The following is an 18,918-nucleotide window of genomic DNA, read 5'->3' on the forward strand; positions in this document are numbered from 1 at the left end:
TGGGAAGAGCAAAGAAGAATGACAGACTCCTTGGATGTGATTATCCATCTCTTGCTGGTATGCATCCATGTGCCTCCTTGGAGCTGGGACAATCCGGGGGCCTTGCAAGGCTTTTGAAGTAGGGCTTTTGAGTAAAGGAACCAGAGACTTGGGGTGGGAGGGAAGGAGAGGAGAGTGCCTTTTCATTTGCACATCACTTGGCATGCCTTTATGCATCCCTTTACGGCTGGCTTTCAGAAACCGCTCCTAAAACTGAGCGCTCTTTAAGACCTCTCAGTTAATCATTCTGAAGATGGAGTCATGCTCCGTCACAGTTTCCTTTTGCAGATCTGCTGAGCATGTGAGTTTGTGTAGTTTTAGTAACTCTAAAAGTTTGAGACTCCATTCACCCTTAGTTGTTTAAAGGGCAAGACTCCTGCCAGTAGTCAAACTTCTGCTGGAAAACTTCCCAAAATGTCACGGTGACCCAGAAATACTGGATCCAGCTGGAGGGGGATTGGAAAGCTCCCCCTGGATCCCAGCTAGCTGGGGAGCGGGGCTGGCCGGGATGGGAGCAGCGGGGCCGTGGGCAGGGTGGTATGTGAGGCATCTCTGCTGCAGCCCCGGGCGTGTGAGCAGAGGCAACGATGGCAACCGGGAAGCTGGTGATTCACCTAATTCTTGCGACCCCGCTGTCGGGACAGACCCATAAAAACTCCTTGGTCACTGAACAGTCGCGCTGAGTGCTGGCGTGGGCTGAGGGTTAGGCAGGGCTTGGCTTGGGCTCTGCCTTAAAAGGCTTCGTGCTTTTCTCTCGAGCCTGTGCAATGGTTTGCCTTAGTGGAGAGGGGGTAGGAGCGGTGCCGTGGCCGCTGCCTTGGGAAACAACTGGCAAAACCCAGTGCAAATCCCGCTGATCCCTGCAGGATGAGCAGGGCAAGGGATGCTGCGCGCTGGCTTTGCACCCTCGGACCTGCCCTTCTGGAGACCCCACCGCTGCCCTTTCCCTGGGCGCCGATTTTGTTCATCGCTCCCCCCTGCCCAGGATTTGTGGGAATGGGGGTCAGCAGCTCCTCCAAGGGACAGACCCCCCCCGCCGTGGGTGCTCTCCCCCGCATGCCCCTGGCAGGCAGCAGCCGCCCATCCCTGACGTCCCGGTGACGGATGTGTCACTTGGCCGTGCTCTGACGTGCCCCGGCTCCCACGCTGGGGTGGGAATCGCCCTGGCCAGAGCTGTTCCCGTGTCAGAAGAAATCTCGTCCTCCTCCTCCCTGACCCTTTAGCAGCCTTTTTCCTCCGCTGAGCAATCCCCGTGCTCGTGGAGCCGGCCCGTACTGCTGTATTTTTCTTTCCCCTACTGAAATCCTCAGTTCTTTAGAATGAATGGGATATTTGCTGCCTTTGAATGGGGCTGGGATTTCCCCCAAAGTGCTAAACGTTTGCCTGTTTTCTGTGTTGTGTCTTTAAGTTTTGCATGGCATTTGCAGCAGAGATTTTTTGGCGTGGTTGAATTATATTCTGTGGAGGAACGGCTTGAACTTTGCTTGCTGTTAGCTGCTAACACCACTGCTTTGTTAGAAACCCAAATGATTGATTATTTTTTAAAAAAAGATTTATGCTCAAAGGAACAAAGATTATTTGATTCTGTGAATTTAATGTAGTCTTGCAGAGCTGCTCCAGTATCGGTTCTGGGTTTCTTTCTTTCCCTTTTGGGATTATACATACGAACTTTCGAATCTGACTCTGCATAATGGTTTCCTTTGTTCACAGTTGGGACTATTTGGGCCTTTTAAAAAACCCCATAAGGGGATGACATGAGTCATTGGTGAAATATTCGGCTATCTAGAGCAACGTGAATTGACACAGCTCTGTTGCAGCTATTGGAATGAAGCTGATGTGCACCCGATGAGTATCCAAGCCCTTTTATAGTTGGGCTTTTTTTTTTTGCTATATTATGCCCCTTCCTAGGGAACAAACTTTTCTATCTTCAATCCTGCAGTTCAGATTCCTCGATTCTCCTCCTTAAAATGCTTTTCCTCTTTGTCCAAATATATCATTTTGTTTTATTGGGCGGCTGGGATGCTGAAGAGTTCAAGCGGCCATATTAAGTCCACCCAAAGGATGCTTGAGCAATGGCAACTGGAGCTTTAGATTCTTATTGTTGGTCTATATTTTGTCTTAGCCTCCGCCGTCTTGTTCTAGTCAGTTATCCGAGGGCTGCAGCTAGGAGGTCAACAGTGGTGAAAAGTGTTTAGATAAGGAGTAGAAATTGTTGAAATCCCACAGGCATGACCTGGAGACTCCAGGCTCCATAAAAATACATCACCAAGTGAAGCAGCTTCCAGTTCTCCTCTGTGTTTGGTGGTTTTTATGGATCTCAGCACAGGAGTGTTTCTCCCTTGGTATTTAATTCTTAGTATAAACCAAGACATCCATTCCAACTTCTGGGCAGCGAGAAACCCCAAACACAATGAAAGGGGCATCCTTCTCCCTGCACGCTCTGCTCTGCTAGTCGGAGTTGGGTCCTCCAGAGGAAATAATCGAGTGTTTATTTAGTGCTAAATACTTTCCCAAGATAGTTTACTCTTAAAGAAGCAAAAGCTTGTAAAGATAGAAAGGAAAGGGTCTGTGTTTGGTGGGTGCGGAGGCTCAGCTCCCTCCTGGAGGGACCTTGGCTGGGTTTCCCGGGTCAGGATTAATGCGCGGTGCTGCCGCTGGGGCACGGCCGGCTCTTCCTGGCCCCGATCACTGCCGTGCCGCTGGGGGGGTGCACCCTGGGCTGACCTCTCACAGCTCAGGGGCTTTTTGGGCTTCTGTTGGGAAAACACCTTTTTCCCTTAAAAACATGCAATAGGCTCTCTTCTGTCCCTTCCCAGGAATGGGCTTTTGCTGTGCGGTCAGGCAGCTCTGCAGAATCCTCCTTCTCTGTTTGAGAAGGTGATGCTGTGAGACAGGGCAGTGCTCTGCCTAATGGTTTTTTGTGCAGGATACATTGATATTAATTGGGGAAAATATGGTAATAACGCCATACTTGTCATCTGAGTACCTGAAAGCACCTTACAAAATTAATCTTTTGTAATCTCCTCAACACAGATGCTGGTGACTTTTCTGGCTTAAAGATGGTAACAATGAGAGATGGAGCTGTTAAGGAATAGGTTCTCTGGTAGCACAAGCGGACCTTGTTTCGTTAAAGCTGGGAATTTTAGATCCGCCTTATCTCCTGAGCTACCTGACTCTAACTGGCTTGGCCAAGGCTGTGCGGGTGGGACTGCAGCCCAGCTGGGCACAGGAGCCAGCTCCAGCCAGCCTGGATGCCACCAGCAACCTGTGTGCAAGAGAAACAGGGCCATTTAAACCACTTAATAATTTTAGGTAGGTTAATTGTAGTGCATCTTGTTGCTTTTTCTGTTAAAACTGTTCTTTCTGCTTTTCTGTGAGACTCAAGGTACTTTTCAAGGAGATGCTACTCTTGAAATAATCCTTGTTTACTGTCATTACTTGCTGTAGGATAAGATGGCAAGCTGGGTTTATGTTGCTTGTTCATATAGGAAGGCTTTGCTCCCCAGTAAACCTGCTTCACTGGTGATGTGGCACTCGGCTACAAATACCCAGGCTGGCGGGTTACATATTAAATGATGAGAAAGTTGCAGAGGGCACCTGGAATGAGCTGGGAATGTAAATGCTTATTCATTCTTCACCTTATGGCCTCAAACCTTTGGTGATAATTGCACATAAACTATAGCATGACTAAGTGCTGTGTCATGAAGTCCTGAAGGTCTTTGGATGCCCTTTAGCTGTTATGAAACCGAATAACGGAGGAATTGGTTCTCTGCTGTTAACAGGACGGTGACCTCTTCTCCAGACACCCAAATGTCTCAATTACTACATTAATACAACGACAGGTCAGCTCTGCGCAATAAATGTGCGTCTCAGGATGCTGATCAGGAATTTTTTCCACTTTGAAGGGTATTGTAAGGCAAAAAGTTGAAGGAAGAGGGTTGTTTCGACTCTAAGTTCAAGGGATGTGTTCAGTGAAGATGCTGAAGGCATGCTCCGTGTGGTCAGCTAAGGCTGGATAAAGCTACAGATACGCTTTGAGACAGCAGTGGTAGTTAGCGAGAGGGGAAGGCTTTCACCTCTTAAATCCAATTTTGGATACAGCTGTTACAAAGCTGCTTTCATGTTTTGTGGACAGCATCTTGCACTGGGCAGCGCTAGTGGTGTGTGTGCAATTTTGGCTGATTAAACTGCTCTGCTAAAACCTCCTCAGCTTCTGGTTAATTGAGATCTTCAGGGGCCTCCGGACCATTTTGGTGAGATGAGCAAAAGGAAAACCAAATCTGCTTTCAGCAATGCACCACGTACGTAGCATCCTCTGCAGCTCCGCTGGAAGATGCGTAGAGGTCTGAAGAGGCAGATGTAGGTGCAAACTCCTTCGGAGCATGCAAACTGCTGCAAGTCTCCTCACAGTGAGGACGCTGGCCTGATTGTGGAGGTAGTTTTCTTGTTGACTGGTGGCTGCGTGGTCTTTCCAGGCCCCCTCGGAGGAAGGAGCAGGCTGGGCATGGAGTGGGAGCTCGTCCGCTGCTCTCGTTACTGCAGATGTCCTCAAAGGGCTGGCTCTGATCTCTGGGGATGTCAAGCCAGAGCCTTTCGCTAGCAATCGAACGAATGCACCAGAGCTGCTGAGAACTGGGGTGGGTTCTCCAGGTGTGCTGTCCGTACCGCAGAAACAGCGTTTCCGCTCCTTCCAGTCCCGGGCTGCGTACCCAGCCCTGGGGCACCCGGCACCGCCGGCCGGGGGGCGGCTCGGAGAGCTGGGTTGCCTGGAGTCCTCGTTATCCCCGTGCTCAGTCCCCGCTGCTAAATTTGCAGTTGAGATATGGTGTCGCGGCACTGCCAGCTTGCCGGGATTTGTGTGAGGAGTCTTGTGATATCTAGTGGGGTTTCCTTGCTTTCTTTTTCTGAAAGTCTCTGCTCCTGGAGCCATGTGATTGCTTCACTTAACAAAAAAAAAAAAAATCTTCCCAAATGACAGCTGGAAAAGCTTGAAGATCACACTGAAAAACTCAAAGGCAACTTTCACAAGATTCATAAAATTTCTTGTGCGTAATTTGACTTTAATAACAGATTTATAAACCCAACTGTATATAGTTGGGGAAAATAAATCTATTTAAACTTTATAATTTACTGGAAATCTAGACCGTGCTCTTTTTGAATGCCTTCCTTTGCCTTTTGGCCAGAGCAGCTCAGTTCACCCTGATGGGCTGTGTGGGGTGGCCGGGGAGAGCGGCTGTCTCGGAATTACCACGGCGTAAAGCGGGGAATGCCACGGAGAGTGTCCGTCACCAGCGCCGCAAGGCTGCAACAGCTTCAGCCTTCAGCTCAGTGGCAAGTTTATATATTGTGGATTTCCTTGGGGATAAGGATTTAATTAAGGACCTTGAAAAATGATGGTAGAGAGAATTGTTTTGAGGTTTGTTATTGGTAATTTGGTAGTTTTTCAGACACTGGAAATGCAGATACCCACAAGTAACATATAGGCGACTTACGTATCCTGATGCTTGGTAAAGTGCTTTGGGGCTCATTCAAGAGCTTTGCTTCAGGTGTTAAAAATTATTATTACAGGCATAAATATGGCTTGGATTAATGACTTCTGGCTGATGCTGTATATGCTGGTATTTTCGGCATGGTCTACAGAAGCTGCAGGTCCATCTTGCACTGAATTTCAGTAGTACCATTTCTGTTAGGTTCTTGGGTTGTGGGTTGGGGTTTTTTTTGGAGGTGGGAATAATGGCTTATTTTCCTGCTGATCCATCCTGCTTTTAAGAACATCAAGCTGGGGAACAGCCAAGGGAGTGATGAAATGAGGAACAGGGAACTGGTGGCATGTGCCCTCTCTGGGCACGCTGGCAGGCGTGAAGCGAGGACACCATAGCTTCTCCTGGTGAAAGCAAAGCAAACGCCTTGGCCAGGGAAGACAAAATGAGGAGAGTCTGAGCGTAATACCAAGCTTGGTGGAGAAACTGAACTGTTTAACCTTTGTGTAGTGGTTGTGTGGTAGATGGCGTATGGAAAAAGTCTTGAACTGACCTTCGCTGCAGTCGCTGAACAAGGGCTGGTTGTCCCCTTTCTGCTCTGTGACTAGCGAGTGTAGTGGCATTTAAAAAAAAATCCTTGTTTATTATTGCACATGTCCCAAAGGATCAGTCAGGCTTAAGACCTCTTTTCCTCTTAAAATTTGATTTAAAGAACAGTCAGGGAAAGGAAAGGTGAGGATGAAGAACCCAGTTGTGTTGGGAATGGGGTTTGCGCACAGGCAGGGGCGTTCGGCGTGCCCCGGTGTTCACCTTCGGGTGTTAATGATGCTCTGGTTTCCTTTCGAGATCCTTGGGGATATTTCTGCTCCTGCATCCCACAGCTGAGTCCGAGCGGGCGGTCTGGCTGTGGCGGAGGGTAGCAGGGCACGGCCACACTGACCCTGTTTTGGCTGGAGCCTGTGCCCAGCCCAAAGCCGAGGAGCTTGTTTCGATGAACGAGGCGTGATTTGCTTTAATATTGATGTGTGAGAAAGAGAAGGTGGCTATTGGCTACTGCGGAGCGGGGGTAGAGTTATAAACTCTATACTAGCTGCCTCTGTTCTGGGTTTAACAGGTAATTAAATAATTAGGAATCAGGTTAATACAGAAGGATTGCTCTTGTGGTTAAAGCCTCGGACAGACATGGAGGAATTATGGATTTAATTCCTCCTTTTCCCACTCTCGGTTCATCAGCGAGTCATTCATCTCTGCTCTGTTAAATTGGGAAGGAACGCTCTCCTTTTGGTCTTGTTCAAGGGCTTTAGATGCTGCTGGGTGCAGGCTGTTGGGGCAGCCTCTGGTCTGATTTTGGGTCTAACTTTGGCTACTTGTGTCCCAGGTCTATTGCCATCCTCCTCCAGCACAGCAGGGATGGAGCTGCCCGTCTCTTTGGGGAGCCCTGTGCATTTCGAGTGAAAGAATGATCCTGTGTGTAACGCTGCATAGCCATGTTATTCATAAAATAGCGAGTAAAAAAAAAAAAAGCTTTCATAAAGCAACAGCTAATTCAGTTCTCGGATGAAGGCCAAGCTCAGTGTAAGCTTGTAAGAAATACCCTGTAGGGCCTGGTTTTGGTCAGTCCGGTCTCTGTCCTTCTGTGCACGATGCTGCTATAGCTCCTAAGAGGAGAGTGCTGAGTTTAGATTTGGCTGAAAAATCAAGGGGAAATAAATAAACCGATTAGCTCTGCAGGAGTAAGAGCTGCTCCTGTGTGAAGCTCATCCTTATGGAAAGGGCTGGAGACTTTTGTGCTGCTGAAGTCCTACTCAAACCGCTGCTTTTAGTGAAGTGCAGCATGAGTGGTCCGTAGGGCTTCAGCTGGCTCCTCGCCTCCCCTTCGACTTCAGGAGGACACAGAGGTGAGATGCTCGTGCACATCCGTGAACAGATTTATTTCCTGCTGGTTACCTACCTGTGTGGTTTGCAGTTTGTTTGTGCAATACCCAGGCTGTTGTTCTACTTTAATATCTCGCTTTGACCTAATCCATCATAGTCACGGGGGTACAGAGGATCTTCCTGCAAAACGAAGAGGAGTTGCGTGGTGGTGTGTTTGGAGGCTCGCAGCAGCACGGGGCGGCGGGCAGGTGTTTGAATCATCCCTTACAGATGGGAAGCGTTGCACCAGGGCACTGCTGATGGGGGGAGCTGCTCAGGGGGCTCCGAGCAGGGGCTGAGCGCCCAGCCGGCTGCTTCTGCAGGACGCCCAGCATCCCTTGAATGCCCATCACCTTGCCCTAACTGCTGCAGGAGCTTTCGCAAGCGGTTGCCGTATGGCTTGCAAGTGGTGTCATTCTGTTAATCAGAGCTGGTGAAATCTTCTGTTTTCATGTCGCACGTCCTTCCTGGCAACACACTGCACAATTTGAGCTGTAAGATCGTGACAACGAGCAGCACTAACTCCTCTGGCACCGTACGCTTTCCTACGAGATGACCACGACTGGCTCCCTCGCCAAAGGAGACGATGCTCACGCGGTTTTTGTCGTAACAGCAGCTGAGCTTTCTGACGGTGGATTCTTCTGCAGATGTTTCTGTTCCTGCCAACACCTCGGCCCCACCGTGGCCGCTCTCCACGGGATGGTTTATGTGCAGTGCTGTGAGCCAGGCTCAAATCCCCCCACACCCGGCATAGGGACCGGGCTGATGTCAGGAGTCTGGAATTCACATCCCCTCCCCCTTGTCTTTGCCTTTTTCCCCTCTCCTCCCTAAATAAATGTTGGAGGCAGCTTAGGAGCTCGTAGGAGCTGGCTGATTTGAACCTCTCGGAGCACAGGGAGGTAGCTGGAAGAAGAGCTGGAGTTTTATTGTCATTTTAGTTGCTTAAATGCAGCTTGGGCTGTGTGCATGCAGATATTTGTGTGAAATAAAACACGGTTAAAGGCAGTACGAAGGTCTAAGTGGCAAGGACAGCTTAGACAAATGTGTGTCATCCATATACTGTCTAACCGAGAGTAAGAGAGATGAGGAAGCATTACAGCTGTATGCTGCTTGGGCCAGGCGCTCTCAGCTGGTTTATTGTCTGCAGCGTTGACTTGGACTTGCCATATGTTTGTAATCTCTCATTGAGGGCCCAACTTCACAGGATTGTGGAAACTTTTTAAAAACTGCCTAACAATGTGCATGAATTTTCCATGCAAATATTAGGCTGATCATCTTGGTAACCAAAACTTTTTATATTGTAGAAGATCTGTTCATGCTATTTCTTTCCACTGTTGGGTTGTTTATTGTGGCCAGTGCTGATGTGCGTGCTCTAGCCCTTCCCTTTGGATGCAGCCAGGTGCATATGGCATATCCCTTGCAAATCCTCTCCCTCTTTTCCCCCCTCTGGTCTTTCTAGTAATATACTTGAACCCAATGTGACACAAATTTTTTTTCCTTTGCAAGTTTTTTTTCCCCCTATGTTTTCCTGCCCTCTGGGAGATCTGTCCTACTTTTGCAGTAGCAGCGATGCCATGCACCTTCCCGAATGCAGTTGGGCTGTTTGTGGTTGTTCTGCGAGCTGGTAATAAGCTTTGCACCCATGGCCACGCAGCGTGGCGAGATGCCCCAAGATCCTGATGGAAGCCAGGGCAGCCAGCCCAGGGGGTTTGTTTTGGGTACTGTTGTGAACATCAGACTATCTAATGTGTGCCTGTCCCTGAAGATCTGAATGATATCACTCTTTGGGGGAAAATAATGGATCAAGTGGCAAAAGAATACAGCTGCGATATATTGTCCAGGCAAGGCTAAACGAAGCTGTCATGCAGACATTTGCTTTGGGCACTGCTAGGGGTTTGAGTTGGGTGGTTTGTCTTTCTGACAGCACTTTGCTCCAAGTATCAAGTCAAAACCAAAAATAATCTTTTAAGCGTTAAAGTCAGATCTGGTTATTCCACTTTTGGAGACACCATCTCTCCTGACATGAGCAAGACCAGATTAGGAGGTTAATGAGACATAGCACTTGCATTACTTAATGTTCTAAAGACCTGACCATCGGGAGGTGAACCAGCCCCACCTTTGCTGGTGTAGGGAGTGCTGGGCTGAGACAAGCGCTCTCCATTAGCTAGTTTAATGTTTGAAGCAGTGAGAGCCGCGGTCAGGATATGAGCCTAATGGGACGTGGTCGAGGAGGGCTGTTAAGGAAAGGAGTCTTTTGCTTCGTGTCATTAGTGAAAATGCCCGTGCAGCTTGTGTTGAGGCATGCCCAGGCACTGCCCTGTCCTGAGGAGGGGGACAGGGATGATGGATGGGGCACGGTGGTGGCTGGGCTGTGCCCTGCCCCAGCCTGTTCCTGGCCAGGATGGAGCTGCCATCTCTGTAGTCTGCCCTGAATTCCCAGCTGAAGGGACAGACGATGTGATGAGGCCACAGAAACCAGAATGAGTTTTTTCCAAGCTGGGGGAGTAACTGGATTTTATCTCTTCTGTGAAGTGTGTGTGTTTTGTTGGCCAGTCCAGCTGCACCCTTGTATGCACCGGCAGCTGTGCAGAAATCTGTGTGTCGTGGGGGGACAGAAGGGGAATATAGTTGATGGGACTTGCCTGGGCTGAATTATGGGGGGGCACTTGGCTGCCTGCAGTGGAGTTGTGCTGCACCCTGCCCCGTGCCGCCTGCCTGCACCCCGGGCAGCGTTACACGCTGGGCACGAACCCTCCCGGGGTCTGGGCGAGCCTGCGGGCAGCACCAACAGTGCTGGGATGCTGCTCTGCCAAAACTTGCTTGTACCCCCGAGGGATGGCTGTGGGTTTACCTGTTACCCTAGGTAGTGTGAATTTATATGTGGTGGTTTTGCATGGGGGGGGTGTGTGTGTAATCCTTTGGGGAAGCTTGCTCAGGTATTTGCTTCAAAACAACTTTTTGGATCAACCAACCTAAGCGTGATGGCAACTTGTTGATTTAAAGCCTTTCTCTCCAATTATGAATTTCCTGTCTAATGCTTAATCTTCAGGATGCACTTGAATGATGGAGATTGGGTGAAGACATCCAGAAAATATTACTGCTATAGCTAATAAAACAGTATATTCTCCCTTCTGCCCTCGTGCAGACAGCTGATCAGCAGTTCCCCTCTGCGTTGAATTAGTCTCTGACCAGCAGTGCAGCATCCTAGCTTTGGAGCTGGTATTAACGTCGTATTTACAGATGTACTGAAAACATTTCATCTGTTTTTAAAGTTGTGATGAATGATTTGTGTGAGGCAGGCTAATAATGAGTTGGATCTGAGCAAATGCCAGTCTTATTGCCTGCTAATTCTTGTTTTCTCCTTTTCTTTTTACAGCTGAACCTGCAGATCTCTTGAAGGTATTAGATTTTCATAATTTACCTGATGGTATAACAAAAACAACAGGGTTTTGCACAAGCAGAAGATCTTCGAAAGAAGCAGATGTTGCTTATAGAGTAACAAAAGATGCTCAGCTTAGTGCGCCGACAAAGCAGCTGTATCCTGGTGAGTCCACAGCTTTTTATTAGTCATACGGATATATCTGATCCTTTTCTCAGATTCTGCAGGCACATATAGGACACTGTGTAAGTCCTTTATTTTCCAAGTGCACTCTCTTGGCAGGGAGCGATTCTGCTGTTTCGGGGAGCTGCAAACTTTCAACCATCGAATAACACTGCAGTAAGCTGTTCTTTTATCATGCGTTTGCACATGGTGGCGGGTCTCCCTGCAGATGATGTGGCCAATGCCCACATCTGTTCCCTCCTATATTAGAAAGTTTCTACTGTCTCATTATCACAGTGACATCCAGCTGGGGAGAGAGACTTGGAAGATGCAAAGGAACGCAGACTGTGTTTTGTTCCGCGTTTGTGGAGTGCCAAGCACAGTAGGGTCTTATTCTGTGGCTGTGGTGTCTCTCATAACACAAATAATCACTATATAAAAATAATAGACTGCCCCACAAGAACAGATGTCCCAAGAAAAGTTGTTCGAAGAAATTGGAGGTTCGTTACAGAAAGCCACTAAGATGCAGGAGTTCGCAAAGCCCTTGAAGAGCGTGTGGGCTGCTGACCGCTTCATTTGTCACTGAGGATGTACTGGAGCCTTTTAATTTTTCAGGCCGAGGGACAGTCACTACTGTAGAGTAAAACGTGCTCCTAAAAAGACTGGACCCGTTATAGACCCAAACTACTCACTGCCTGAGAGCTTCAGTCTCGAACATGTGGTCACCATCAGAAGTCTTCCTTCCCAAGGCGTAGAGGAGCACTGCTGTACCCCTGTTTTACATGGGGGAATGCAGGGAGTAGGCGTGGTGGGGCTTTCTAGGTTTGGTGAGGACGGTGCCTTTGAGGAAGGTTTAGCAGTGAGGCAGAAGGAAGCTGTGTGTAACTCATCTGTGAAGCAGTAGATGACTTAAGCCAAGCAGAGAGATGCATTCTCCTTTGGTGTTTGTGAGAGAATTAATGATACAAAACACATTAGCTAAATCAGAGGTAATGTGGCATGCCACTACCAATGCTTTTTATTTAACATGCTGTATCTATCAGACCCAGCCTGTCAATGGCCTAAATGAGGACTCTGAGGCTGGACTGCCGATGCACTTGCATCCTCCAGTCCTGTATTTCCTTCATTGCATGTGTTATCACTAAGGTTATGTTCAGTCTTCATTATTTCCCTGCTGTGACAATAAGCAGGTGAATTATATTTAATCCGTGGTGAGCAGGAGCATACCCTGTGTGTTGCGTATGGACTGAAAGGCTGACCTGAAGATGAGAGCAGCTGTGCCAGGGCTGTAGGCTGGTAGCCCTCCATCGCATGGTCAGCTCGTAGTGGGGGACCTGCTCAGCTTTGCCTAAAGCCCAGCTTCAATGTCTGCAGAAGTGCAGAATAGAGCCTGTATTTGTCTTTACTGCTGCCCAGGGCAGGACAGGCCTTGCTGACTGTAGATAATATCATCATGTGCCCAATTGCACCCCTCTGCTGGATTGCGTCTTCATGTCCTGGAGGATTGTGCCTGTGGATATGGGGAATATTCATCCCAGGGACAGGCTGCAAGGGCCCTGCGGTGGTCCCTGAGTCCGTCCATCTGTCCCAAGGCAAGATCACCTCAATCAGCGTGTGTTTAACCGCTTTCACATACTTTCTTTCCGTGTTTCTGAAATGACTTGAAGTTTTGGCCCAACTGGTATCATCAAGCTCAGAAATGCTTGAAGAAAACGGTACCAGTTTGGAATATATGACTGTAGTGGATTTGAGAGCTTTCCAGTAGTTGCTGTAGCCACTGTGAAATCTTGCCTGATCGCCTTTGTGTTGTGGAAACCAGCAAACAGTGGTGGCCCCAAGATATAAAAATAAGGATGGAGTATTCTGGCTAACTAATGAAGCAAGGAGTCTGGATGACACCACTTATGACAAAAGTTAACCCAGCAAGACAGCATGCAGAAGTGAATCGTGGTCACAGGACAGAACTCGGCATTGTAGGAGATCATCTTGCTTTTGTCCCACCTTACTACTTGTATGTCCTCGTTGAGTTCTTGGTTTGCATCTACTGTCTTCCTTTGGTGAGAAGATCTGGGTGGTGTTTCCTTGGTGTCATCAAGCAACTCTTCAATCATTTCATCATCTGGACAACCATGGGGTGATTGAAGCAGCTCTGTCGCTCTCTGGAGACTTCCAAAATCATTGGATCTTCTCTGCTGCTTGCTAAGGAAATGGGAGGGGAAGAGCAAAGTGAAGAACCCCCAGTGCTTTCCATCAGATCAACAGATGTTTTCTGGGTACATCTCCATAACTGGATGTGACTTCAGCTTAAAGCACCAAATGAATGAGAGAAGAGATAAAGATAACAAAGTAATTGCAGTGCAATGTACCAGAAAAAATGTGGTTTTAGTGATTTCACGTTAACAGGCGGGTGGGTTGTAGCATAACTTTCCCTCTTTGCTATAGAGCACCCTAGGCAAATGTACACTGTACATAATATTTAGTGTTAATTAGAAGTCCGTGCTTTTCGAAGATGGTAATTTTATGGGCTTTGCATTCTGCTAACACAGCCAGCAAAACAAGATATATATATATATATATATGCTCGTCTGGTTTTTTTTTTCAAGCCCACAAGAGTGAGAAAATCTGCTGAGATGCTCTTTGTCCTTGCTCCCTAAATAAGTTCTGCTTCCCAGCAAAACTGTGCTCTTCCAGCAGAGGCAAGAAAGGCAAAGTTTGCAGTAGCAGCCAGGAAAATGTCATTTGCATTCTTCTAGCAAACTGTATTCTCCACACTGCTTGTGGGTGTCTGCGTATATATTTAAGAGCTCAAAAATCTCTATTATAGCTTGAACAGTCATATCTGAGGAAAACAAGCCATTCCAAAATGGAGAGTCTTCTCAGATGAAGAAAAAGGCCAGAAGTTGGTGACACTGTTGAAGAGCTGTTTTCCTTGAAAAGTGGCTCTGGAAATGACACCACCTCACACAACAGATCTGCTTTGTGTTTGTGTCAGGAACTGGATCAGCTCATTGTTTCTGCTGATTTTTTTTTTTTTTTTGCTAATAAGCAGCTAAAGCCTTCCTGTCCTTCCCAGCTCAGCAGCAGGGCTCTGTATTTTAGGCTGTGTTTGGATACACCTGCAGGATCTGGGTTAGGAAGAGGTCCCAGCTGTCCCTGTTTTGAAGACCATGAGATTGCACAAGAACCTTTAATCCCTGATTGTGGTGCTTGGGAAAGAAGAAACTCAGCCTGAGTCCCCTGGTTTGCATATTGGGGCATACCATGGATGCAGTCTGCTCGAGTGAAGCTAATGGCATCGGCGGGTGGGGGATCTTTCCCTCCTTGGCTCTTTCCATGGCTCCATCTGCAGAATTGGGGTCTTAACCCTTTGCTGCCTTGCAAGGAAGTTGTGTGTAGTGAATTGGAAAGGACTTGGCCATGGGGTAGAGGAGCAATGCTGAGCCAAATTTGGCATCAGCGCAGTGCCGTTAAGTGAAGAGATGGATGCGTGACAACTCTCAGCGTGAGCTCATTTGAAGAAGTGAACGAATATAAGGGCTTAATCCCAAACCCGTTGTTGGAGTGGTGTCTTCATTGTCTTTAGGGGGATTTGGGTCAATTTGTATGTGCTTCGTATATTTATTATGATGTATTTATTAGTATTGCTCTCTGAGTGGATGCATTTTCATACATCATTTAATAGCCTGGGTCAATTCTAGCTATGACAGTGAAGGCATTGTTATTTTGCCAGGACAGCAGAGTAGTAACAGAGTAATGTCAGCTATAATTCATCCATTATGGTTATTTGGGTTGAGAAACTCGCATTACCATGGAGACATTTTAATAATAATGAAAAAAAAATTAAAAGCAGCTTTTTAATGAGTTGGCAGCTTGTCCAAGTTGAAAGGTACTATATTGTGGATTCATAATGAAACTTTGGACATGAACTATTTTACATAAAAGGCCCAAGACTGTAGCCTGTAATTGGAACCAGGAAGGCGTATGGTCTTGATTCATTGCTACAGGAGGATTCGTGTACAGCAGGAGGGAGATAAAGCTCAGTGCATCCTATGGGAGGCACAATAATCGGATGCCTGCCTTTGCCAAATATCTGGGTTCTGTCTCCTGGGGGAAATCAGGCTATAATCATGGCATTTAATTACTGTGAGTCTGCAGTTCAGAATACTGCTTTATGTTTCTTTCCAAATGTTATTTAACTAAGGTGAGGGATATTAATTTGGTGCAAACACAGTGTGTCTCTGTAGGCACCCTCAGATGTCCCACTCTCAGGTGTCTTTGCTTGCACAAGCTGTTTGCAGCAGAGCTCACTTTTGCTGCAGCCCAGCCTGCCTGTGCCTCCTCTGCTGCCCCGTGCGAGGCAGCTAGATGCATTTTAAACGTTCATTTCTTAAAAAAAGTTAAAGCAACTCCCAGGCAGAAGAGGAGAGGGTGAGCTCATGATCTCTTTGTGTTTGAACTTGCTAGCTTTGCTGTGGTTGGAAGAATTCCCCACTCCCATGTTCCTGGTCCCCTCCCTGGGTCAAAATCCCTTCTGCAGTTGTGAGATACCATCTAAGCGAAGCCTAAAGGAGTGAAGGAAATCTATTTGAAGCCTATGGGCACAGAGCTTGACTTTTTTTTTTTGTGGTTTTATATGGCTGCGGATCTGCAGTTTAAAAATGATCCATTGTGTTGTTCCCTTCCCTGCACGCCGCCGGCTGCCACACACGTAGATGGTCCCAGCACGCACACCGCAGTGCCCGCGGCGGGGCTGCCCCACTTCGCTCTGCCCTGCCGGGGTTTAAGATTTCTCAAGCAGATACTCAGTGGTACAATGCAACCCTTGTTTTTGAAAGCCCAGACCTTGAAGGAGAGATACCCTGCGAGTCTCACGCTGCTGAACTGCAGCATCTGCGGAGGTTACGCCCTGTAGGTGCCCTCTGATTCAGTAGGTCCCATCTCCAATAATAATTTGATCAAGAAAGCTCCTTTACTAATGCTTCTGGTGTTTGAGGTGTCCTGTTTGGGATGTGCATCCAAGCTTTTCAGTTTGAGCTTATCTTTCCGGTCTGAATGGCAGAGAAAACCCCAACAGGTTGTATCCTGCCCAGGGTGTGACTTGACGCCCGTATTGCCTTGGAACTTCGACTGGGTTCATTGGCATTGCCGGGGATTGACCCTTCCCCTGTGCAGAGCGTTGCCTCCGTACTGACCGTACCTGCTCTGTACTTCAATGGCTTTAATCCTCCAAACCTTGCAAAAATACAGACACGAATCACCTGAGATCAGACAGGGTTGCTTGGAGAAAAAGCTAGGAAATTTGTTGGATGCTTTTTTAATATGCAGACAAATTAGCATCTCCTACTGATTGCCAGATTTATGTCTGGTTTCAGGGGGTTTTTTTGTCTGCACCAACCCTGAAAGCCACAGCCACAGAATGCTCTGTTCTCACCTGGAATAGACAAAACTTCCCTACTTCCTTAAATAACAACCCTTCAATATTGTGTGGGCCTAACTGACAGGGGATGCTTAATTTCCTCTGTCCCTCTAACAAGTTAATTTGGGGACCTCATGATATATGAAACAGTTTTTTTGCCTTGCCTCCTGAAAAAGCTCTAGGGCACACTAAGGGTTAGGTACAAATAATACAGATTTTAACCAAAAGTTTTTTTTTTCAAAACCCCTGTTTCCCCAGTGGTATGGTCTGATCCCAAAACAGCAGAGTCCTTGCTATCCTTTGCTTGCACATTTGAATGTGGGGTGGCTTTTGGTTCTGTGATGGAATGCCAGAAAGGCTGGAAAAAGGTTCTGATCATAAATGAATGAGCCTCCAAGATGCTCGGTTCTCTCTGTGATATTCTTTTTTTTAATGTGCCCTTAGAGCAGGTAGCCCTTGGGGGACACTGCTCTACACTGGCTTTGGTGCAGTCTACTTTGGGTTGCAACCCATCCCAACCCCATATCAGAGTAGGCTTTGGGGAAAAGCCAGATCTTCACCTGGTAACTAAGGTGCTGCCCAATATAAATTTTTAGAGTTGATGCACGTGCACCTGGAGGAATAAACCGCTGGTCTCCCCATGGGTCGTTAGACAACAGGACTGTTTCTATAGGGATTAATTTTCAAGGAAACCTGGCTAACCTCTTTGCTTTTTCACTCCAGCTTCCCCATTCCCAGAGGACTTCTCCATTCTAACCACTGTAAAAGCGAAGAAAGGAGGTCAGTCCTTCTTGATCTCAATTTACAATGAGCAAGGGATCCAGCAAATTGGTGTGGAGATGGGTAGATCTCCTGTATTCCTGTATGAAGACCATACAGGAAAGCCAGGCCCAGAAGACTATCCTCTCTTTAGAGGCATTAACCTAGCAGATGGCAAGTAAGTGAAATTTTGTGCACAAAGGAAAAAACAAACCAGTACATTGTTTGTATGGATACCAGCATGTTGAACGTTGTGTAAAATAGGAGTTGTATATATAAATGTATATATGCACCTTTGACTACTGCCAAGTGTCCCGCTCTTAAACTTTGCCCTGTGACTAAATTGTGCGTGTATAAAAAGCGTGAATCACGTACCAGTCGCGCAGATTGTCTGACACTTATGGGGATAGGAACACTTGATTTTTGCTGCAAAGGGCCTTAAGAAATTAGTTTGTCTTGCAAAATCCACACCGAGTCTTTTGCAGGACACAAGGAGGGTGGAAAAGGGGGATGCCCAGGGGGTTATCGGTGGGGTTTTCCTCCTCTGCCTCTGGAGGCACTCCCCTACCTGGTTTGGAGGGATGAGAAGTGAACGGCATCATCTGTCAATACAGCCGTTTCAAATAACATCTCTAGGGTCTGCCCAAGGATGCTTTTCATGTGTTTGCAGATGATGGCTAGCATGAAGGTTTGCAGAACACCAGTTTCTGAAAGTTTCATTGTTATACAATTGTTAGCTTGTTCTTGAAAGCCCAAGGCTCTGTTTAACGCATTTGTGGACTGTCGTCTTCTAGGTGGCACAGAGTAGCTATCAGTGTGCAGAAGAAAAATGTCACTTTGATTTTGGACTGTAAAAAGAAGATAACCAAGTTCCTGGAGCGAAGTGACCATCCTATCATTGATGTCAATGGCATCATTGTATTTGGAACAAGGATATTGGATGAGGAAGTCTTTGAGGTAAGTCATGACAATGAACAGCTCTGGAGATGCTCCACAGAGATGATGAGCTGGGTTCTGGTTGACAAGGTATTTACAGCTCATTTTTAAGAGTTATATTGGGTTTTTTTAACAGAACACTGTTGTATGCAATTTAATTTTTTTAAAGTTTGTTTTGTCTAGGTAAATACTTTCTGTAGTAACGATGAAAACGGTGGGTCAGATAACCTGTTGGAGTGAGCTCCTCTGGTTCTTTGGTTTCACGCTCTCGCTGGGGTTCTACGCCAGCCCCTGCAGTGGGATTCTGTAGGTCTGTAGCTCTTGCACTCGTGGCTCACTTGGCATGGGAAGGGCTCACAGGGTGTTCATTCATCCTGTTTATGATTTAATGTTGTAAGGGCAGTGAATGAAGGCTGGGGAAAGCAGCTCCCTTGCGAGTCACAGTTTGCTCTGGGGCTATAGGAATTTGCTCTTTTCCCATGTGCTGGCCATTGATTCTTGCTTTCTTGTACCATGACATAAGGGGACTGTCCTTGCAGCTTGTTTGGCAGCCCTGTCCCCTCCCACACAGCGACTGCTTTTGAAAAGCAAACCAAAATCGTGATGAGTGGAATGTTCCCATGAGCTCCTCTGATTTAAGCAGAGAGATAGAGGATTATTTATAGATATGGCACATATGGTAGAAGTTCTTTCCGTAGTTTAGCAGCTAGTTTAATATATGCATTTCACGAACAATCTCAACTTCTGTGGTCTGCCATACTTCTGAGGCTTCCGTATGTATGAGAATCTCGTCCCTCATCTTTCTTGCGAGATAGAATTGCTTCCCTGAAAAT

The 18,918-nt window shown here is 47.2% G+C and overlaps 1 protein-coding gene across 3 annotated transcripts in view; it reads left to right on the forward strand.

Moving 5' to 3' along the window:
• Positions 1-18,918, forward strand: part of COL5A1 (collagen type V alpha 1 chain) — a 154,116-nt gene that overhangs the window by 25,882 nt on the left and 109,316 nt on the right. For all 3 annotated transcript variants that reach the window (XM_075771972.1, XM_075771973.1, XM_075771974.1), the window contains exons 2-4: positions 10,810-10,977; positions 17,114-17,327; positions 17,944-18,106. In XM_075771972.1, the coding sequence (XP_075628087.1) occupies positions 10,810-10,977; positions 17,114-17,327; positions 17,944-18,106 (545 nt within the window). The remainder of the gene's footprint in view (positions 1-10,809; positions 10,978-17,113; positions 17,328-17,943; positions 18,107-18,918) is intronic.

Source organism: Balearica regulorum, chromosome 20, assembly GCF_011004875.1.
Source record: "Balearica regulorum gibbericeps isolate bBalReg1 chromosome 20, bBalReg1.pri, whole genome shotgun sequence".
Classification (NCBI taxonomy): domain Eukaryota; kingdom Metazoa; phylum Chordata; class Aves; order Gruiformes; family Gruidae; genus Balearica; species Balearica regulorum.